This window comes from Saccopteryx leptura, chromosome 5 (genome assembly GCF_036850995.1).
Source record: "Saccopteryx leptura isolate mSacLep1 chromosome 5, mSacLep1_pri_phased_curated, whole genome shotgun sequence".
Lineage (NCBI taxonomy): Eukaryota > Metazoa > Chordata > Mammalia > Chiroptera > Emballonuridae > Saccopteryx > Saccopteryx leptura.
In genome coordinates, this window is record NC_089507.1 from 40,036,672 (window position 1) to 40,060,239 (window position 23,568).

Below are 23,568 nucleotides of genomic sequence, written 5' to 3' on the forward strand. Positions count from 1 at the left end.
TCTTTCTCTATATGCTGTAGCTGTCAGAGTACTTAGCAATTATTTTGAAATGTTGTATTGACTTCTCATGTTCTTTTTAGTGCCCTTTGGAGGGGGAGGTTTGGTGTATTTAATAAAGATTTTATTACTTAAAAAATTCAATAAACTCACAAGGTTCAAAACTGAAAAATAAAAATGGCAGAGCAAAGTCTAACTCCCATCACTCTCTGCCTTCTGCCCTCTCAGGGCCAGAACCAGTGCTTTCTGTCTTGTATATCCTCCCAGAGATGGTCTTTGCATGTACTGTACCTATACATGTTCTTCTGGCAAAGAGTTTAATTTTCTACTCTTGAGTTTTACCAAATGTGAGGTATCTTATTGTAGATTTTCATGCTTGTGCAAAGTTTTTATCTTTTTACAGAAAGTTTAAAATGCATGTGCCATAGTAAATGGTATGTTTTCTGAAACAACTGTTTCTCTTTTCTAAGTCCCCTCCATAAACTACAGTGTATGAAGCTTGATTAAGTTTAACCTAAATAAATGTACCAAGTAGTCTGTGAGCTTTGGTGAGGCCGCACTCGGCCGATCCTGAACACCCTTATGATGAAGTGCTCGGCTTGCTCCTTTGCACATGCTTCTTGCTTTATATTTTATCATGCTGATGGTAATGACTCTTCTCTTTGTAGGCAGGGGGATTTGAAAAAGAAGAAGAAGAAAAAGAAGGGTAAGGTTTTTTAAAATATATATATATTTAGATTTCTATAAGATAAAAGCTTGAGTTTAGCCCTAGATAAAAATCTTTACACAAATATACTGTTCTCTCCTGGTATGAACACTTGATTTTTGTCTTGATTATAGCTAACATTTAATTTTATTACATTAAATTCAGATTGTTGCTCTAGTAACATTGCTTTCACTGTGACTGGGAACAGGTTACGTAACATACCTGCCTGAGCTTTTTATCTGGAAAATAGAATTTGATGGCATGTACCTCATAGGATTAAATAAGAAACTGCATGTCTTAGAACAATTACTTGGAAAATATTACATTTGTTCTCTTACAACAATGCCTGGCTCACAGTAAGCCCTGATACATTAGGGTGCTTTTGACCATAGAACTCCATCAAACTTGCTTTAAAAAGTTTACTGTTTATGAAACTGGCAGTGAAGTGGTTGATCTGTTAGTTGTATTGCTCTGCTATACAAAAGCTGAATCCCATTAGAGTCTTAGGATGTTTGTGGAAATAGGGCCACATACTTGTTGGACAAAGAGGGCCCCTTAGTGGCAGACCTTTCCCATTATTCTGACTGGGCTAGCACAGTCAGTGTTCATCCTTGAACCATTAACCAGGGTAATGCCATGCATTGGTTGGCTTAGGCTGTCTTAATCTGTGGCAGGAGTGGGTTTAATTACCATGTTTGGCTTCACCTAATCAGAGGTGGGGTTTTTTGTTGGTTTTTTTTTTTTTTAGTAAATGACAGATTTTGAGAATCTAGAAGGCCTAGGCTTTTTTTTTTTTAAATTTTGTGACAGAGAGAGGAACAGGCAGACTGGAAGGGAGATGAAAAGCATCAGTTCTTTGTTGTGGCACCTTCATTTCTCAGTGATTGCTCTCTCATATGTGCTTTGACCGGGGGGCTCCAGCGACCTTGGGTTTAAGCTGGTAAGCCTCGTTCAAACCAGATGAGCCCATGCTCAAGCTGGCGACCCCGGGGTCTCGAACCCAGGTCCTCCACATCCCAGTCCGACGCTCTATCCACTGCGCCAACGCCTGGTCAGGTATCAGAGGTTCTTAAAGCCCGAGGTTGCTGACTTGAGCAAGAGGTCACTGGTTCAACTGGAGCCCCCTAGTCAAGGCACATATGAGAAGCAAACAATGAACAACTAAAGTGCTCATCTCTCTCCCTTCCTGTCTCTCTCTCTTTCTTGCTAAAATAATAAAAATAAAACCATACAAATTTACATGCTCAGTCAATAAAAGTTTTTACATAACTAATAGGAACATATCAGGATAATTTCTTTTGTTCTTCTATTTTAGGTTGTGTTGTGCACACATTTTCCCAAGTTATTAAATATAAATGTACTTTAATTTTTTAACCTATTGTATAGCTTGCTATAGTAGAGGTATACTGTAATTTATTTAATCATTTTTTATTGATGGACATCTGAGTTAGTTTGATATTATAAAGACTATCACAGAGAATATTCTTATGCATATAACTAAAGCATATGGATTTCTGCAGGATAAATTTCTAGAAGTATAAATTTTAACTGGGACTGCCAATTAAATTGCTTTCAACAAATGCTATACCAGTACACGATTCTGCTAGTGGTTTTTGAGTTTCACATTAGTTCACCAAAACTAGGTATTATTATTGCTTTTAATATTTATTAGTTGGATAGAATTGTTTTACTCTTTTCATTTTTATTTAGTGAGGTTGAGCATCTTTTCATATGATTAATGACTTTTATTTCTCCTGGCCTAACCTAATTACAGCTATACCCATTTTTATTTATGTGATGTATTCTTCTTAATTATCAAGAATTTGTTCTATATTGAGAATATTAATCCACTCTGTTAGTAATACACAATTTCTTCTGTTTTATTACTTCTCTTAAAAATGTATCTTTTACCAAATGAAATTTTAAGGTTTTTAAAATTATTTATTTAGAAAATTAAATTTAACAGTGACATTGATCAATAAAAGCACATAGGTTTCAGGTAAACATTACTATAGCATTTGAATTTTTGATTATGTTGTATACCCATCACCCAAAGTCAGATCATTTTCCATCACCATTTATTTGTCCCTCTTTACTCCCTTCCCCAAATACCCTCTTCCACATGCTCCTCCCCCTGGTAACCACTTCACTTTTATCTATGTCCATGAGTCTCAGTTTTATATCCCACCTATGTGTGAAATCATACAGTTCTTAGTTTTCTCTGATTTATTTATTTCTCTGAGTATAATATTCTCAAGGTCCATCCATGTTGTAAATGATCCAATGTCATAATTTCTTATGGCTGAGTAGTATTCCATAGTGTATATGTGCCACATCTTCTTTATCCAATCCTCTATTGAAGGGCTTTTTGGTTGTTTCCACGTCTTGGCCACTGGAACAATGCTCCGATGAACATGGGGCTGCATGTGTCTTTACGTATCAATGATTTTGAGTTTTAGGGGTATATACCCAGTAGAGGGATTGCTGGGTCATATGGTAGTTCTATTCTTAATTTTTTGAGGAACCACCATACTTTCTTCCACTATGGTTTTACCAGTTTGCATTCCCACAAACAGTGGATGAGGGTTCGTTTTTCTTCACAGCCTCTCCAGCACTTGTTATTTCCTGTCTTGATAATAGTAATCTAACAGGTGTGAGGTGGTATCTCACTGTAGTTTTGATTTACATTTCTCGAATAGCTAGTGATGATGAGCATCTTTTCATATATCTGTTGGCCATTTTTATTTCTTCCTGGGAGAAGTGTCTGTCTAGGTCCTTTCCCCATTTTTTTAATTGGATTGTTTAAAGTTTTTTTATATAGATATATCTGTGAAATCTCTACCTTTATAGCTTCTGATTATTGTGTTATGCTTAGAAATAAGGTTTTTTCTCCTGTTAGATTATGCAAATAAAACTTTCTCAGGTAAAACTTCTTTTAGCATTAAGTAATTTATTCCCAGACTTTGAAATATTGTTTAAACAACTAACTTGGAAACATGGACAGATTTCTCATTTCTTTATCAATTCATTGTTGCACAGGAAAACTGCCTAAGAATTATGACCCAAAAGTGACCCCAGATCCAGAAAGATGGCTGCCAATGCGTGAACGGTCCTACTACCGAGGAAGAAAGAAGGGTAAAAAGAAGGATCAGATGGGAAAGGCGACCCAGGGATCAACTGTAGGAGCTTCATCTGAACTGTAAGTCATTGCTTCCTAATCAAGGTCACTCAGATCATAGGTTTGGTCTTTCTGAGATTGGTTTATTGTCATTAGTGAGAATTTTTAAAATGTATTTTAAGTATGATATGTACAGCCAAATATCTTTGATGTTTTACAATATGCTATTGTAAAGGAAAGAAAATGTGGTCTTTCTGGTTTGATTGTACTGTAAGTATTTGTTTTGGATAGTGTCATTGTAGCATAAATTTTTCGTACCTTCAGAAGGAAACTAAATACACTGAGTCATTCAACAAACTAAATGTCTAGATAAAGATATAAATAAATAATGTGACTAGAAAGAACTATTAACTAAGGCCTGACCAGGCAATGGCACAGTAGTAGATAGAGTGTCGGACTGGGAAGTGGAGAACCCAGATTTGAACCCCAAGGTTGCTGGCTTGAGTGTGACTCATACGGCTTGAGCGTGGGGTTGCTGGCCTGAGCATGGGATCATGGACATGACCCCATGGTCGCTGGCTTGAGCCTAAAGGTTGCTGGCTTTTACTTGCTCTGGTGTAGTCCCCTAGTCAAGGCACATATGAGAAAGCAATCAATGAAAACTTAAGGTGCCACAACGAAGAATGGATGCTTCTCATTTCTCTCCCTTCCTGTCTGTCTGTCCATCCGTCCCTATCTGTCCCTCCCTCTCTGTCACAAAAAGAAAAAAAAATGTTATTAAGTCATTTCAATTTTTTTTATTTTCTAAGCTTTCTAAGAGTTGGCATATACCATATATTACTTAATCATTAATGTAAAGCAGAAACAAATTTTATTAAAAAAGGAAAATGGATAAAGAGTTGGGGAACCCATCTTAAAATAAATAGAATGTGTGTGGGAATTGTTAGGGATGGAAAGTGAAATCCATGTATGTATGTTTTTATAGCCTTTTTCTTTGTTGAATATATGAATGACCAACACTTCTCTGATCTGATTTCAGGGATGCCAGTAAAACTGTGAGCAGCCCACCCACCTCCCCAAGACCCGGCAGTGCTGCGACGACATCTGCATCGACAAGTAATATCGTACCCCCCAGGCACCAGAAGCCGGCCGGGGCCCCAGCAACAAAGAAGAAACAGCAACAGAAAAAGAAGAAAGGTGGAAAAGGTGGCTGGTGATAGAACATTCTTGTTGCAGGCTATTTTTAAAGTAGTCTAGTGACACTAGGAACATAATAAAGGTAACAGCGAGAAACACAGAGCTGCTCCCTCTCTCATCCCCACATTTTCATAAAATTGTTTTCTTGTGCATCGAAAGGGAAAACAGCTTCCTCCAATTCTGCCTAGTCAACCTTGGCCTACTTGTTCCACCTGGCTTTGCACAGATGAGGAGGACTCAGAATAATTGGGCATTTACCCACCTAGATATCTGTTTCTTTGTGTGCTGATCTGGTGGTGGTTTGTATTACAGTTTCTTGTTAAACAAGGCATGTTATCTGAAGTTTCCTGGGATATAAACACAAATTACTTCTGCTGTTTTAACTAGAGTCCAAAGATACTTGTTCCTGTCAAGTCCCACTTTAATTATGTCTCAGGAGGTCTTAGAAACTGAAAGTGGAATCTTCTGAGCATTCCAAATACCTGCTTAGAAATATCATGTGATAAAAAGGGACCTTAATGATACACTTGTGTTCTTCATTACATGAGTGGCCACAGGAAAACTAAATGTCTTGATTAATTTTTACCATAGATTCTCTGTCATGTGATACTGGAATATGGGATACTATATAGTAATGAAAAGTATGTTTGTATATGTATATATATACATATATATAAACTAGGACTCCTTTGTACCCTCATATCATTTTCAGATTATGGTAGCATTGTGCTGATTTAGCACTATAAATCACTCAAGGAAAACATCAATGTTATAAGAAGTTGGCTCTTAGACCCACTCTTCTGAGGTCATATGGGTTTGGACTGTCTCAATCCGATTTAATGGCTGACAAGAACATGAACACTGACTTCCTATGTAGAGAGGAAATCAATACCATAGTTCAGTAGCAGGCAGTATTAAAACTTAACAGTACTGTTTGGCCCAATTAGTAAATACTCAGATGACTCCTCTTTCTAGTTAGGTGTATGACTATTCATTGCCCTCCCCAAAATAATGGAGTATTATACATACGGTCAGTCTGTGGGTCAGTGTTGCTCTGGTCTTTCTTTATAAGCGACTTTCCCATTGAACAGCTGCAAGACAGACACACTGGGATGCTCACCCTGGTTAGAATTCATTTTATGCTGCCCAAGCTAGCACTGAATTTAGACTTAAGAGTTATTTCCTTGTGATCATATTACTCCATCCTTGTTAATAAAGTGCTGCTGTGTTTGACTTTGAACATACCTACTGAAACTTCTTCAAAGTTATTTTTAAAGGATTGATTTCCTCCTTTACAAAAGTAAGAATAATGGTGCTGCCTTTGTGTTTAACAATCAGAATCTGTAGTGGCATCTCAACAAGAGAACCTCTTATATATGAATGCTATATTATGGTATAGTACTTTTTGAGCTCTCAGAATAGTCTTGGTGAGAGTGACAGATTCATTTCTTCTAAATATATAGCTCATTACAAGAATAATTGTTAGCAACTTTGTTATTTAGGATTCCACTAAATTTCTTTGGTAAGGATAATCATTTTTTAGGTTTAACTAAGGTACAGAATTTTGGTGAATATTATCTGCCATTAAAAATATTGGCAGAAGGCACAAAGTGAAATTTATACTTCTTTAGCCTGTCATTGCTATTTACAGTCATTACTAAGCAACCGAAACCTCAGTTTAAATACGTTTTTGTCAAATGAATTGTAAACATCTACATTAATTTTCTAGTAGTTACTTCTTCTTTTAGCATAGGTCTTTAACCAGTGACATTTACACCTTGTATATATATGTGTGTGTGTGTGTCTACATTTATAAAAAACCAATATGGATGCATCCATTCACTGTGGCACATTTTAAAATAAAATATTCTAGCAGTGAGTATGGATTAAGGTGTTTGGGATGTTGGCATTTTATGGAGGACTTCCTGGTTAGTTTATCTGAGAATTTTTTAAACTGAATATCTAAAATTCTCTCCAGCCCTTTCAGCAAAGCCACAAAGGTAATTAATGGGATTGAGAGAACTCAGTTTTTAATTTCATTAAAAATTCATGGTGTTGATACTTGTATATCAATAAATGGAGGAGCAAACATTTTATTAAGTTACTAAGCACAGCATTTTTAAGACTACTTGGAAACTGCTAACCTTAAAAACCTGCCTTACTCAAGCCTTCTGGATCCTGCCGTTCATTCATTGTTCCATATAAGCCTATTTGAAACAGATCTGGTGAAGAAAAGTCACTTTATTGCAGTAAGATAATTTTGTTAGTTTGTGAAATATACCAGAGTCCAGTTTAACAAAAGAACCATCCATATACTTCTCAGTTTAAGCAACTAGACACAGCCTTTGAGAAGCCAGCCCAGTTTCCTAATTTGTTGCATATGTCACTGGGGGTGACAAATGGTTTTTCTTTATTTTTTTTAATGCCCTGCATTAGTAGTAGCCGTGATTCTGGCAGACAACTAAATTAATCGAGAATTCTTAAAAGTGAAATAGAAGCTTTTAAAATACGAGAAACATTCACTGTCCTCTATTGTTTTTCCTAAGCATCCTGGACAGCGGAGACACTACCAGTTAGGTTGACGGGCTAGGATCGGGACGTACCCAACCTCACTTGACAGGCTTGTGATTATCACTGGGCGAGGGGGGCATCCTCTCGAGATGCTCAGCACTCTCACCCCTCGGGGTTCTCCTGGTGGGAGGCCTGTGTGGATGGGGCATGGAGGTGATTCAGGAAAGGCGAGATGCTTAAATCCGGCCTGTGAAAGGCCTTTCCGAGACGCCATGCCTAGCCCGAGGGAATTACGCCATAGGACGTCCTCCCGAAGAAGTGGCGCCTGGGGATGCTTTTTCCTGCACTGAAGATCAGCCACGCTGGGTTTTCAGGGTCCCTTTGGCTAGGCTCGACCTCTAGCGTCTCCGCCTTCCCCTCGTTAAACGCCTTCCTTCTTAAGGTTTGGGGAGTCCGCGGGCATGCAGCCTTGGGAGAGCGAGTACCAGACGCCGGTGGCAGCCCGCACGCCCCGGGACTGGCCCCGCCGCGGAGACTGCGGATGTGGTCAACGCCACGTGGACCTACGTCTCTGCCGGCGCCTCCCGTAGGGGCCACACTTGCCGGGACCCAGGGCTGCTAGTCCAGCGCGCAGGCGCGTGGGAGGGAAGGAAACCAGGAATGGGAAAATGGAGAGGGGGAAAGTGAAGAAAGAGAAGGGAAAGGAGCCAGAGAAAGAGAAAAATCGGGGAAAAGGGAAGGAGGTGGAGAAAATTAAGGAAAAGGGGAAAGGGAAGGAGGTAGAGGAGAAAATTAAGGAAAAAGGGAAAGGGAAGGAGGTGGAGGAGAAAATTAAGGAAAAGGGGAAAGGGAAGGAGGTGGAGGAGAAAATTAAGGAAAAGGGGAACGGGAAGGAGGTGGAGGAGAAAATTAAGGAAAAGGGGAAAGAGAATGGGAAGGAGAAGAAAGGTAAGAGAAAAGAGGACAATCATAAAGAGCGAGAGACAGAGAAAGAACAATTTAAGGGAAAAGAAGAGGAAGAGAAGGACAACAGCATCTTGGTAAAGCCCCTGCTGGAGCCCCCGGTAAGAGACTGATGCCTCAGGCCGCTTCGGAAAGCCTTTGTCAAGCGTTCAGGCCGCAGGGCCCCCTCTGTTACTTCCGAGGCCTCCACCCACGCGGAAGGGAATTGGGAATTGGGTCTCGTTTGGGGCTTTTCATCTGTGGATGGAAGTGAATATGTCAAAGCTTCCAATGACCCATCGCTGACCCCTTCTCTCTGGTCCCCTGCTCACCCTCACCCTGACCTGCGTCCCAACCCTCATCAGGTCTAGTTTTGAAACAAAGACACCTGAACGGTCCTCTGTCCCCATCTTGTTCAGTTAGGTCACACAAGCACGCCCCTAACCCTCGCTGTACGCAGGCTCTCTATCCCAGTCCTTTCTGTTGGGTAAGTTTTTTGGCAGAAGGTGCAGGGTTCCTGAATTTGTGCCAGATGTGAATGTGTTTTTGAGTTGTCCCGACCTTTTCAGTGGGTGCTGTGGTTACGGCTTCCATTGTTTTCAGACCATCAGCGGCCAGAAAGGAGGTCACAAAGGTTAAACTGAGAGGTCTCAGAAACCTGGCGTTGCAGTCACAAAAAGGCAAATACCTATGATTCCACTTATAAGAGGTACCTAAAGTAGTTAAAACCAGAGACAATAAATGGTGGTTGCCAGCGCCCGGGGGCAAGGGAGAACAGGGAGTTAGTATTTAGGGAGTTAGTATTTAATGGGTACAGAATTCGTGTTTACAAGATGAAAAGAGTTCTGGAGAGGGAGTTGGTGATGGTTGCACACAACATTATGAATGAATGTATTTCATACCACTGAATGGTGCGCTTAAAAAATGGTTAAGATGATAAATTTTGTTATGTGTATTTCATACAATTTTGCAATTGGAGGTGGAGTGGGAGGAAGAAAGAAGGACCAGGCATTGTTTGGATCAGCTTAGTCGGTTCAGTGGTCTGAGAGTTCCTGGACTCAGAGCTGCTTTCTGGTTTTAAACAATGTGAATCTTCATATAGATTTGATATCTGGTAAAACAGACTACATAGATCCATGTATACATAAAGGAATAAATTTAACTACAAGGAACAGTAGTGTCCAGAATCTCATTTTATAAAGCATCAGTGCCTACTGGATTTCTAGATAGGGTGAACTTAGGCAGTGCTGGGATTCAAATAACTTAACAACCGGTTCTCTGCCCTAATGACCGCTTTAAGTATAAAAAACAATATACCGAAAGGTAGTTTATTATTTCATGCATTTATACTTAAATAAGAATAGTAAAAGAGGCACACAAAACTAGATTATATTACAAAAGTTTTAAAATATTAATAAAAAATATATTAAATAATACTTGACCAAAAAAAACAATAAAACTGTCAATTTGAGATATTGCTTCTTGATTGGCATCCTCACAGTTTTCTTCACTTTCATCCAAGCATTATCAGCTGTGTGATTTATCCTTAACCATCTTTTCACTGTAGGAGTAGGATCCCATTCCTTTACCTATGGACAGAGTGAACATTATTACTACAGGCACTTAGAATATGCTGTTGCACAGATGAATGTTAAAAAGAGTAAGCAATGTAGATTTGTGATTTCCACATTGGGCGGCTGCCCAGGTACCCATGTTAGAACCCTGATTACAAGTGTCATTTTAACAATCAGTTCACCGAACTCAACCAAAAATTAGGTATCAGTTCTGTCGAACTGGTGCAAACCGGCTGAATCCCACCACTGAACTTGGGGTGAGTGATATGGTGGGAAAGAGAGTAGCGAACTGTTTTTCTCACAACGTTTCAGATCTAAGCGGCCGTTACTTTAGTTAGGTACCACTAAGGAAAAAAAATACTTCCAACCGAAGTAAGACTTACCATGGATTGTAAAAGCCTCATTTCAGAGATATTAAAATGTGAAAGAAACTTTATCTTGAAATTAATGAAATACAGGGGTAGCCTGAGAAGGGCTGTTGGTGGCAATAAGGACAGGGATACGACCCACACCCCGCAGCCACTTCTTGGTGCCACCACTGCTTTATAGGATGCAGTTTCAAACCATCCAATCAAGTCCCTCGTCCGTACCAACCCACTCCTGGAATGACATTACAACATTTAGATACAGATGGGAGGGCATGGGGAAGGAGTTTGGGATGGAGATAGGAAACATCAATGGAAATACTGTTTACTTTAAAAGCCATCAAGAATTCACTCTAACAACAAACATAGTTTTTCGAATTCTGGCATTCTCTAGACAGTCTTCATAAACATGTTCTCTACACAAGTCTCTATTAGTCTAGATCTTAAACATCCTACTTGCACATATATCTTATTTAATAAAGAGTTTGGATAGACATTCTAGCGCTGTTTGGGGTCACTTTCTTTTTTTTAAACCAGAAATCCAGTCAATCTAATGTTGACATTCAGTGTTCAAGCAGAAATGTATAAGATTATTGTTATATTAAAACCAGTATCATTGAAGATATTTGCTAATGCTTTTTTTGTACACGAGAAACCTCTTTAGAAGGCTATTCGGGAAAAAGTATTAACTCCCTGTGAGCAGTCTGGCTGTATGGTTGCTCATTGATTACCATTTATGTTGAAGTTTGTGCCCTAAAACCCACCTTTCTGGGCACTCTGAACTTTCATTTTCCAGCCTGCCCTGTCCCTCAATCATTTGTTATAAAAATTTCTAAGGCTGGTGTGTTGGTGGATACTTCTATCTAAAGGTTACATCTAGTTCAATAGGTTTTAACATCAGGTTTTAAAATAAATGGTCATTGATTATTGGAGCTATTTTAACAATTTCTATAATCTTAGCCTTTTCATTTAATTATGATACTTAGATCTAAAAGTATAAGAGGGGAATCTTACCTTACAAGCTTTTAATCTAATGATCCAGTTGGGCAACCTTGCCTTACACGATCGTGTAAGGCAATTGGGAAGACAAGACAAACTAATGAGACCTTAGATGCCTCCATGTGCAATGGTTCAGTCATTACTGGAGGCACCAGGGAGGTGCCAAGACCCCAAACAAACTGAATTGTGGTGCAGTTTCCGGTGGACACGAACTCAAGAAGCAAAATGAAATCTGAAAATTGGCCCTGTGATCTCTGGCACTTCCCCCAAATCCTTACATAGATGGAAAGTATATTTTATTTGATAGATTGACAAGGAGAGGAGGGATGGAGAGGGAATCACTTAACTAATGGCTGATTATAAAATACAAACTGAGACTGGTACATTTTGTTCTACATCTATTAAGTATTTTGTGAGGTTTTATTCTGTTTTACAATTTGACAAGTATTGGGTCCTGCCACAGGAAGGCACAATGCCAGGGACCAGGAAAACAAGGCCCTGGTAGTATATAGGTTTATTGATTTATCCTTTGTTTCACAGGAGATAAATAATCATATCCTAGTGCTGGGCCTCGATGGAGCTGGCAAGACCAGTGTTCTCCACTCTCTAGCTTTAAACAGAGTCCAGCACAGCGACGCACCCACCCAAGGTTTCAATGCAGTGTGCATCAACACTGAAGACAGCCAGATGGAGTTCCTGGAGAGTAAGCCCTCTTTCTCCTTAGTTACAAGATAGCTTCACTTTGTTATACCTTAAGCCAGACATATTATCAACCTTGGGTCCTTGTGAAAAGTAACACTAGGTCAGAGTCTCCTAAATATTTAAAAAGCATGTGTAGTTTAATTCTCAGGTGCACGGTGGGGGAAACCCCTTTCTGCCTTTTTACAGTGCTGATGATAAAGGAGAGTTGAGAGGAGGCTTTATACCAGGGGTCCCCAAACTACGGCCTGCGGGCCACATGCGGCCCCCTGAGGCCATTTATCCGGCCCCCGCCGCACTTCCAGAAGGGGCACCTCTTTCATTGGTGGTCAGTGAGAGGAGCATAGTTCCCATTGAAATACTGGTCAGTTGGTTGATTTAAATTTACTTGTTCTTTATTTTAAATATTGTATTTGTTCCCGTTTTGTTTTTTTACTTTAATCTTGGTTATATGTCCTTACTTTTCATCATTTTAAATATTTAAAATAAGATCTGTACAGTGTGCATAGAGATTTGTTCATAGTTTTTTTAATAGTCTGGCCCTCCAATGGTCTGAGGGACAGTGAACTGGCCCCCTGTGTAAAAAGTTTGGGGACCCCTGCTTTATACCCCTCCTATAAGAGCCTCCCTCCTCCCTACTCCAAATAAACATGCGATCTAAGTAAATATGGTGTGCTTCCTTCTCTGCAACTGCAGCTTCAGGCAAACCCCAAACCTCTTCTTGTCGACAGATGGCATCCCAGAAGCCGCTACTCTATAGTAATTCTGGAGTCACCACGCTCTAAAGACTACTGTTTCCCAAAGTTTCATCAGATCCTCTTATTTTCTCTTCACACTCTTTTCTTGGATGATTTTATCCATCCTCCATCTATATGCTAATGATTTCCAAATTTATCTGTTCTGCCCAAACATACTCAAATGTCACTTGATATCTCCACCTAGCTGTCTAATTGGCCTCTCAAACTTAACATAGTCAAAACAGAATGCTTGATATATCTCCATATCTGATCCTTTCCTTATAATCCACTGATCAGTACCCATCAAGTTGCTCAAGACAGAAAACAGGAATCACCCTGTTTCTTCCTCCTATATCCCCACCTCCAATAAAACACCATGGCCTGACCAGGCAGTGGCGCAGTGGATAGAGCTTTGGACTAAGATGCAGAAGAACCCGGGTTCGAGACCCCGAGGTCGCCAGCTTGAGCGCGGGCTTATCTGGCTTGAGCAAAAAGCTCACCAGCTTGGACCCAAGGTCACTGGCTTGAGCAAGGGGTTACTCGGTCTGCTGAAGGCCCACGGTCAAGGCACATATGAGAAAGCAATCAATGAACAACTAAGGTGTCGCAACGAAAAACTGATGATTGATGCTTCTCATCTCTTTCTGTTCCTGTCTGTCCCTATCTATCTCTCTCTCTGTCCCTGTAAAAACAAAACAAAACAAAACAACAAAACCACCATGAATTTTTCTACCTCCACAACAAATCTCGAATTCATCAGTTATATCCTTTCCCACTACCTCTATATGAATTGGAACCTCTATTATCTCCTACTTAGATTACTGCAATCACCTTCTAATTTTGCTTTTGTCCAGTTACAAAGAGAAAATGGTGAACAGGGAAATTAGTAAACTTGTAAGCAAATCTTTTAAGAAAAAAGCATTGTTAGGAATAGAGGTTTCAATTTGCCCAGAAGCTATAGAAGAATTAATCATTTTGACCAAATAGATAGCTAAAAAATAATTTCACAATATAAAAAGTGAAAAGGAGGAGGAAAGAAGGAAGGACCCACCCAGGGTGAGAAATGGACAGATCTACAATTGGGGCAAGATATTTTAAACATATCTTTGTCAAGTACTTTTTTTAAATCATTTTTTAATTTTCAATTACAGTTGACATACATTGTTATATTAGTTTGAGGTGTACACTCCTGTATTAGACAATACATGACTTACTAAATGATCATCCCAGTGAGTCTTGCACCATCTGACACCATATATAGTTATTAGAATATTATTGACTATATTCCCTATGCTGTAATTTACATCCCTATGCCTATTCAGTAACTACCAATTTGTACTTCTTAATCCTTTCACCTTTTCTCACCCGTCCTGCCCAGCTACCTCCTATCTGGCAACTGTCAAACCATTCTCTGTATCTGAGTCTGTTTCTGTTCTGTTTGTTCATTTATTTTGTGTTTTTGTTTCATTCATTTTTTTTTAGATTCAATTGTTGATAGATAATGTGTTTATTGCCATATTATTGTTCATATTTCTTCTTCTTAAAAAAGATCCTTTAACATTTTGTACAATACTGGTTTGTTGGTGATGAGCTCCTCTAGTTTTTTCTTGTCTGAAAAGCACTTTATCTGTCCTTTGATTATAAATGATAACTTTGCTGGGTAGAGTAATCTTGGTTATATGTCCTTACTTTTCATCATTTTAAATATTTCTTGCCAAAAAATAAAATAAACAAAGATGGTTTCTTGTCCATTCCTTCTGGCCTACAAAGTTTCTGTTGAGAAGTCAGCGGACAGTCTTAGGGGAGCTCCCTTGTAGGTAACTAACTGCTTTTCTCTCACTGCTTTTGATTCTCTCTTTGTGTTTAACATATGTTTTTTTCAAGTGAGAGAAGGAGAGATAGTGAGACAGACTTGCACATACGCCCTGACCGGGATGCACCTGGCAACCCCTATCTGGGGTGATGCTCGAATCAACCAAGCTATTTTTAGCACCTGATACGCTCAGACCAACTGAACTATCTTCAGTGCCCAGGCTGCTGCTGTAACCAATCAAGCCACTGGCTGCAGGAGGAGGAAGGAGAGAAGGAAGAGAGGGAGGGGAGGGGAGGAGAAAAGCAAATGGTTGCTTCTCTTGTGTACCCTGACCAGGAATTAAACCTGGGATGTCCACACTCAGGGCCAGCGCTCTATCCATTGAGCCAACCAGCCAGGGTGTATTTAAAATTTTGCATTTTATTTTTTATTTTTTATTTTTATTTTTTTTTACAGAGAGAGAGGGATAGATAGGGACAGACAGACAGGAACAGAGAGAGATGAGAAGCATAAATCATCAGTTTTTCGTTGCGACACCTTAGTTATTCATTGATTGCTTTCTCATATGTGCCTTGACCATGGGCCTTCAGCAGACCGAGTAACCCCTTGATCTAGCCAGCGACTTTGGGTCCAAGCTAGTAAGCTTTGCTCAAACCAGATGAGCCCTCGCTCAAGATAGCGACCTTGGGGTCTCGAACCTGGGTCCTTCACATACCAGTCCGACGCTCTATCCACTGTGCCACCGCTTGGTCAGGCTGCATTTTAATTATGATGTGTCTTGGTGTAGGCCTCTTTGGGTTTGAAACTGTCTGTACTTCCTGGACTTATATGTCTATTTATTTCTTTCACCAGATTAGGGAAGTTATGTCTTTTTTTTTTTTTGTATTTTTCCAAAGTTAGAAGCAGGGAGGCAGTCAGACAGACTCCTGCATGCACCCAACCAGGATCCACCCAGCATGCCCACCAGGGGGTGATGCTCGGCCCCTCTGGGGTATTGCTCCGCTGCAATCGGAGCCATTCTAGTGCCTGAGGTAGAGGCCATGGAGCCATCCTCAGCACCTGGGCCAACTTTGCTCCAATGGAGCCTCGGCTACAGGAGGGAAAGAGAGAGACAGAGAGGGAGGAGAGGGGGAGGGTGGAGAAGCAGATGGGCACTTCTCCTGTGTGCCTGACCGGGAATTGAACCTGGGACTTCCACACGCCAGGCCGATGCTCTACTGCTGAGCCAACCGGCCAGGGCCTGTCATTTGTTTTTCAAATAAGTTTTCAATTTCTTGCTCTTTCTCTTCTCCTTCCGGTACCCCCATGATGCGAATGTTGGTATGCTTGAAGTTGTCCCAGAGTCTCATTTTTCTGGATTTTTTCCTTTTTGCTATTCTGATTGGGTGTTTTTTACTTCCTTGTATCCCAAATCGCTGATATGAGTCTCAGTTTCATCTATTCCACTGTTGATTCCCAGTAAATTATTCTTAATTTCATCTAGTGTACCCTTCATTTCTGAGTGGTCCTTTTTTGTGCTGTTGAGGTTATCACCAAGTTCACTGAGGATCCTTATAACCAGTCTTTTGGACTCTGCATCTAGTAGATTGCTTGTCTCCATTTTATTTAGTTCTTTTTCGCAGTTTTGTTCTATCCTTTTATTTGGGACATGTTTCTTTGCTCATTTTTGGCAGCCTCCCTGTTTTTGTTTCTATGAATCAGGTAGAGCTGCTACAGCTCCCAGGCTTGGGAGAGAGACCTAATGTCATAGGTGTCTGGCAGGTTTCAGCGGCACAGCCTCTCTGTTCATCCCAGCTGGGCACTCCAGGCATACTCCCTGTGGGCTGTGTACACCCTGCTCTTGTAGTTGAGCCTTGATTGTTTTTGTCCTGTCGATGGGAAAGACTCGCCCCCAGGCTGAACAGCTGTAAGGACTGGCTGGGACCACTGACCTTTGACCACCATGGAGGATCAGCCGTGCAGGGATCCGCCCACCAGGAAGAATTTACTTCATCAGGGCTCTGGTGCCTGCTGAGGTTGTCCATTTGGTGTGCCGGTTCTGGGGCCTCCCAGGAGGTGCAGGCCAAGGTCAGTCACTGCCAGTGTTCTGCCCAAGGCCACCTGGCATGAGCTACAAAGCAGTCTGCAGATGGCTGCTACTTCTGCTGGTGCCCAGGTGAGGCCTAGCTGTGAACCAAGGCTGGTTGCTACTAAAACAAGGCCTGAGGTCACTTAGTAAGAGGTACAAGGCTCACTGAGGGCAGATGCTGCTTGTTTGAGAGAGTTTAGGAAAATCTAATACATGAGCCAAGACAGTCCATTCCTATGGAAAAGCCACAGAAAACAGCTTGGGTGGACCTGAAAGTTGGGTGAGGTGGAGCCTCAGGGACTCACCAGGGCAGAGCAAACATATGAGCCAGGCTGATGGGGGTCTCAGATATTACACCTGCTTCCGGGCTCTGTGGGGGAGAGTTCATTAAAGGAACAATGGCCTCTGCCAATACTTCTGTCTGGCAGACAGCTGGACCCCACCCCCCACCCCCAGCCCTTGCCTTGATGATGGACAATTCAGCTCCTCCCTATATGTCTCTGGTGCCTTTCAAGCTGCTACCGCTGCACTGGAGCTAGGAGGGAGAGAGTCCGAGGAAGTCCGTGTGCAGACCCTTTTAAGAGGAGCTGCCTGGGTCACAGCAGCCTTGGCCTCCCTCAGACTCAACCTCTGCTGGTTTTTACAGCCAGAAGTTATGGGGACTTCTCTTCCTGACACTGGAAACCTGGGGGCCTAGTGTGAGGCTGGGACACCTCACTCCTCAGGGGGGACCCCTGCAGCCATGACATCACGTGCCAATTTTTATCCACCACACAAGGGTGTGGAACCAGCCCCTTTTGCTTCTTTACCCTTCCTACCAGTCTCAGTGTGGCTTCTTTAATTCTCTAGTTGTAGAGCTTCTATTCAGCTTGATTTCAGATAGTTCTAAATAATTGTTCTGTAGTTTAGTTGTAATTTTGATGTGGCTGTGGGAAGAGGTGAGTACCACGTTTGCCTACCTATTTGTCAATTGTTACTAGTATCAAGGAGAAAAAATATCTTCAAAGATGCACAATACGGCCCTGGCCGGTTGCCTCAGTGGTAGAGCATCAGCCTGGCGTGCAGGAGTCCCAGGTTCGATTCCTGGCCAGGGCACACAGGAGAAGCGCCCATCTGCTTCTCCACCCCTCCCCCTCTCCTTCATCTCTGTCTCTCTCTTCTCCTCCTGCAGCCAGGGCTCCATTGGAGCAAAGTTGGCCCCGGGCACTGAGGATGGCTCTGTAGCCTCTGCCTCAGGTTCTAGAATGGCTCTGCTTGCAACAGAGCGATGCCCCAGATGTGCAGAGCATCACCCCCTAATGGGCGTGCCGGGTGGATCCCAGTCGGGCGCATGCGGGAGTCTGTCTGACTGCCTCCCCGTTTCCAACTTCAGAAAAATACAAAAAAAAAAAAAAAAAAAAAAAAAAAAAAAAGAAAGATGCATAATATTGGAACATAATCAACTAGTTTGATCTATTGGACAATATAAAATTGTCTAATTAGAAAATTTTAGCCATATCCAAAAGCTAAAATACACATTCTTCTAAAACAGTCACAGAACATTTATTAAAATTGACCAATTACTGAGCCATAGAGCAAGTCTAAACAAATTTTTCAAAGAAACGACATTATACAAAGTATGTTCTTTGACTACATTGAAGATAAATTAGAAATTAACAACTAGAGCCCTGGCCCAGTTGGCTCAGTGGTAGAGCATTGACCTGGCATGTGGAAGTCCTGGGTTCGATTCCTGGTCAGGGCACTCAGGAGAGGTGACCACCTGCTTCTCCCGCTCTCCCCCTTCTCTCTTTCTCTTCCCTTCCTGCAGCCATGGCTCAATTGATTTGAGTGTGTTGGCCCTGGGTGCTGAGGATGGCTCCTTGGAGCCCCTGTCTCAGGTGCCAAAAATAGCTCTGTTATGAGCACTGGCCCCAGACCAGGTTGCTGGGTGAATCCTGTTTGGGGCGCATGTGGGAGTCTATCTCTGTATCTCCCCTCCTCTCACTTAAAAAATAAAAATAAATTAACAACTAAAAGATAAAAATCCCTATATAAGTCAAATGTCAGGTGTCACTGAAGGAAAAAAAAAGGGAAATAACCTAAATGTTTATTGTTTTTGTTTTTTTTCTGTCTTTTTAAATTTTTTAAAATTTCTCCATTGTTTTGAGAGACAGTAAAAGAGAGAGGGAGAGAAAGAGAGAGAGAGAAAGAGAAACATTAATTCATTGTTTCACTTACTTGTTCCATTTAGTAGTGTACTCATTGGTTGCTTCTCCTGTGTGCCATGACTGGGGTCAAACCCATAGTATCTGGCATGCCAGGTGGACACTTTATCTACTGAGTCACCAAGCTAGGGCCAAATGTTCATTCTTGTTTAAACTAAATATATTTAAACCATATGAACTACTTAGAAGATTGTGCAACATTCTTTTAAAAATTAAAAACACAAAATTTAAAAAATGTCTAGTTGAATCAATACAAAAGAAAGGCAAATAAAGACCATTTCCTATTACTGTGTTAAATGTTTTTATTAAGTTTATAAAACAGCAGTCTGCAAACTTTATTTTTAAAAGGCCAGACAGTAAATAATTTAGGGGTTGTGGACCACATGGTCTCTGTTGCAACTATTCAACTCCACAGTTATAGTGTGATGTCTATTTTGAAAAAATGTATTTGTAGACACTGAAATCCAAATGTGACAGTATGTTCACATGTCATGAAATTAGTATTCTTTTTCTTTTAAACATTTAAAAATGTAAAATTATTTCTTTGTTGACTTTACAAAAATAGACAGTGGGCCAGATTTAGGCTGTGGGTTGTAGTATGCCAATCTCTGTCCTAGGAGAAAAATCAAAACTGAATTTATTGTGTATATATTATTGTCACTAACCAAAAAGTTTCTTCTGGGAAGAATCAGCAAAATGAATATCCAAAAGTACTTTTTTTTTTTTTTCTGAAACAAGTGTTAGTGAATGGCCACATCATATTAACTTTCAGTGCAGTATTAAAAGGAGAAATTAGTTCTGGGATTTTGATGAAGGAAAAAAAGTTGTACAAGTGAGGCTACCCTCATTTAAATGCATTCAGTCCATTTAGAAATTACTTTAGAGGAGTATGTGTTTTGATGCACCATGCTGAATCATTTCAGTTGCTTGTTCCCATTGTTTGATCTCTGACTGATGGACATGCAAGGGCTGCCTTGGCTGCTATGTATATCAGAGCAGGAGGCATTCACTGTAGTATTTAGTATTTTATGCTGACCCTTCATGTTACAGAATGAATGAATCACTTGTGTAGGGTAAATATTCCCACTACTCTTTCCCCAGGAACAACTCTCTGGTCATTGTCAACTAGGACATTCTTACACTGTGGTTTTAGAGCACCTGTCTAGTGTGCAGAAGTTATCTAAATGTGCCTTTCTTGCCCCCTCAGTGGATGCATCTGTGACTTTGTGTGTGCCTTCTTTCTCTACTATTCTTTGTAGTTGGTGGCAGTGAACCTTTCCGTTCCTATTGGGAAATGTATGTATCTAGGGGAATACTGCTGATCTTTGTGGTGGATTCAGCAGATCACAACAGATTACCTGAAGCCAAGAAACACCTCCATCAACTAACTGAAACAAACCCAATCATCCCTCTGGTTGTGTTCGCAAACAAACAGGTAAAAATCTGTGCACATGTAATTTGTACTCAATAGTTTTATTGTTAACACAAGAAATATAAATATCTTTATAACATGTAGATATTAAACAATGTGCTGATAATCAGTTTAATTTATATTTATTAGAGCTATTGCACTATAAGCTCCTTGAGAATAGAAATTAATACTCATTTTTGTGTCCCTAATAACACCTTGTATACTGCCTTGGCATAGTAAGAATCTAACAAATACAAATATGCGTTATATTTAATTAAATAAACATTTACTAATTGTTGATTTCAATAAAATTTGTGTCTACCATGTATAAGAAATTGTTTCAGATCAATTAAACAGACCTGCATTTATTTTACCCACATGCATTAAAAATATTAAACACCCATGAAGAAATGAAACTGTGTATTGTTGGTGGGAATGTAAAATGGTCTCTAGCCACTAAAGAAAACAGTATGACAGTTCCTTAAAATATTAAAAAATTCAATTCCCGTATGATCCAGCAATGAAAGTAAAGACTCAAACAGATATTTGTACGCCCATGTCATAGCAGATGTATCCCTGATGGGCTTTTATTATTTCAAAGAGCCCCTCCTCCCATCCAACAGTCTCTCCTATTTATTTCTCTCCAATTTCATCAGTAAATTTATTAATTGGGACATTATCCACATGTTACTGGATCCATTAACACCGTTACAAACGTCACTGCAGGCTTTCGGACTAAATAAATTCAGGAGTCAAGACAGGTAATATAAGAGACAGCCAACATACAGAGAAGTAATCAACTCCCACCAATACCAAGTACGGCACATCTCACAGGCCCCCAGAGATGGAAGCTAATAGGTTCATACCGGTATAAGGAAAAAATCATGCAATATTGGATTATTTCCAGAGATTTAAAAATGATTTCCTAAAGCTTAGGGAGAACACTATGAAACAACACAAAGCCCATCACAAATGCAGTTTAGGAGTGAAAATGCTAAAACGTTTCCAAAAGACTTAAAAACTATGGCTGAAATCTGTGTGTGTATTTAGAAAAGGGAATATCAGAGGTCATTTTAATAAATAATTATTGATATGTTGAAGGCAAAGAGGTGTGTTCTGGCCTTGCCATTGTGACCTCGAGACGGGTTGACCTCGCCATGCAGCGGCAGCACAGGGCTCTGTCTCACTGCCATTCCTTCTCGCTCTGCCTCTCCTGCGGGTTGGGACGGGTTGACCTCGCCATGCAGCGGCAGCACAGGGCTCTGTCTCACTGCCGTCCCTTCTCGCTCTGCCTCTCCTGTGGGTTGAGACGGGTTGACCTCGCCATGCAGCGGCAGCACAGAGGCTCTGTCTCTCTGCCGTCCCTTCTCGCTCTGCCTCTCCTGCGGGTTGGGATGGGTTGACCTTGCCATGCAGCGGCAGCACAGAGGCTGTCTCACTGCCGTCTCTTCTCGCTCTGCCTCTCCTGTGGGTTTCCCTCCTTCAAGCCTGCCCAGCTCTCCGTCTTGTCCTGTTTCTCCACCTGCCCTCCTTTCTCGGCTTCCTTCTCCTGCCACTTCATTTTCTAAACACACTCCCTCCCTGCTCCTTCCTCTCTCCCTTCAACCCACCCCAAAATTTGATCCAAAAAGTTTTGGTTCCGTAGAAATAATGGTCACAAAAGAAAACTGACAATGGCAAATGCTATAATCAATAAAGCATGATATGGACAAAAAAACCAATTAATGAATGAAATGAATTAAAATAATTGATCCTATTAAATATAATTCTGGGGAAATAAAAAGGGAAACAGAAAAAGTTAGAAATAGATTGTACTGTTTAGAAAATTGATTAAGGTATTATATTGGTTTAACTTTGTACCCCCCAAAATAGATTTTTGATAACTCATAAATACTGGTTTAATTCTGATGAAAATCTTTTATGTTCAACCACCCACTAGGCTCTTAACAATGAGGTCACAATAGCCTCCATATTAAAATAAATATGGGGTCTTTGAGAGCAGTAAATGCAAAATAACCCACCTTTCTTCTTCATTCCTGGCGAAGGATCTTGAAGCAGCCTATCACATTACGGATATCCATGAAGCTTTGGCACTATCTGAAGTGGGTAATGACAGAACGATGTTCTTGTTTGGGACCCAAGTGACTGAGAATGGCTCAGAGATACCCTCCACCATGCAAGACGCCAAAGACCTGATTGCACACCTGGCTGCAGACATGCAGTGACGGGCCCAGGCCCACCGTGCGGCTCCTGCCCAGAATGTCACCGGGGAGTGGTGTTGAGTGGAGACTGAAGCCAAAGGTTTCCACCTTCAAATAAAAATATAAGCCATTTCCTATTTTTTCAATGCATAGTACGTGCACAGAGATAATGTTAATTGATTAAGAGCATCTCTTTATATTTTGAAGTTTAAAAGTATTGGTAATGTTTTTTGGGGGGGGGAATTTGGAGTTTTAAGCAACAAAATTAAAGAATATTGGCAAATGTTTATCCCATTTGTAATTTTTCAATGACATGAGCTTACATCACATTTTAATATATTTTTAAGTAAAATATATTAAAGTAAAAATCCAGATGTCTTTCTTTTAAGTATATGTTTAACACTTGAGGGAAATAAATATTGGGACATAGTGCAATGAGAAAATAGTAAGCGCTATTAAACCCACATAAAAATACAAATTAACAGCATTCAGAAAGATTTAGGAAAGCCTTCTCTTTTAGAAAACTGTTATACTAGATGATGAATATTATGGGATTTGCCTTTTTAATTTTTGACATTTTTCTTTCATAAATAAGCTTTCTTCACTAGAAATATTTTGTAAATGTGATAACTCTGTTTACCTACAGACACAACAGAAATCAACATTTGCTTTATCTCAGTGCTACCTTATACCACTCTAGAAAAGGCAAAACTATGGAGACAGTAAAAAAATAAATAAATCAGTGGTTGCTAGGGGCTAGCCAGGAGGAAGGGAAGGACGAATAGGTGGAGCACAGAGGACTTACAGGGCAGTGACACTACTCTGTATGCTATTATAACAGTGGATACATGTCATTATACATTTGTCCAAACCCAAGTAAAGTGTAACATCAAGTGTGAGTCTTTTTTAAATTTATTGTTTATTTATTTATTTATTTTAGAGAGGAGAGGGAGGGAGAGACAGAGAGAGAGAGAGAGACAGAGAGAGAGAAGTGGGGGAGGAGCTAGAAGCATCAACTCCCATATG

The 23,568-nt window shown here is 40.4% G+C and overlaps 3 protein-coding genes across 4 annotated transcripts in view; 2 read left to right on the forward strand and 1 right to left on the reverse strand.

The window, feature by feature from the left end:
• Nucleotides 1–6,262, forward strand: part of SRP72 (signal recognition particle 72) — a 31,697-nt gene extending 25,435 nt beyond the window's left edge. The window contains exons 17-19 of the mRNA XM_066385573.1: nucleotides 666–703; nucleotides 3,743–3,902; nucleotides 4,861–6,262. Of these exons, the coding sequence (XP_066241670.1) occupies nucleotides 666–703; nucleotides 3,743–3,902; nucleotides 4,861–5,038 (376 nt within the window). The 3' untranslated portion in view covers nucleotides 5,039–6,262. The remainder of the gene's footprint in view (nucleotides 1–665; nucleotides 704–3,742; nucleotides 3,903–4,860) is intronic.
• Nucleotides 1–23,568, reverse strand: part of AASDH (aminoadipate-semialdehyde dehydrogenase) — a 178,359-nt gene that overhangs the window by 142,114 nt on the left and 12,677 nt on the right. The window lies entirely within an intron of this gene.
• On the forward strand, nucleotides 7,038–22,566 carry ARL9 (ADP ribosylation factor like GTPase 9). Of its 2 annotated transcripts, XM_066385580.1 has the most exons (5): nucleotides 7,038–8,272; nucleotides 8,366–8,593; nucleotides 11,950–12,112; nucleotides 20,190–20,365; nucleotides 22,387–22,566. In XM_066385580.1, the coding sequence occupies exons 1-5, from the start codon at nucleotides 8,198–8,200 to the stop codon at nucleotides 22,564–22,566; spliced, it is 822 nt and encodes a 273-aa protein (XP_066241677.1). In that variant the 5' UTR covers nucleotides 7,038–8,197. The 2 variants fall into 2 exon arrangements, with proteins under 2 accessions (XP_066241677.1, XP_066241678.1); XM_066385581.1 differs by lacking the exons at nucleotides 7,038–8,272; nucleotides 8,366–8,593 and having other exon boundaries at nucleotides 12,027–12,112; nucleotides 20,271–20,365.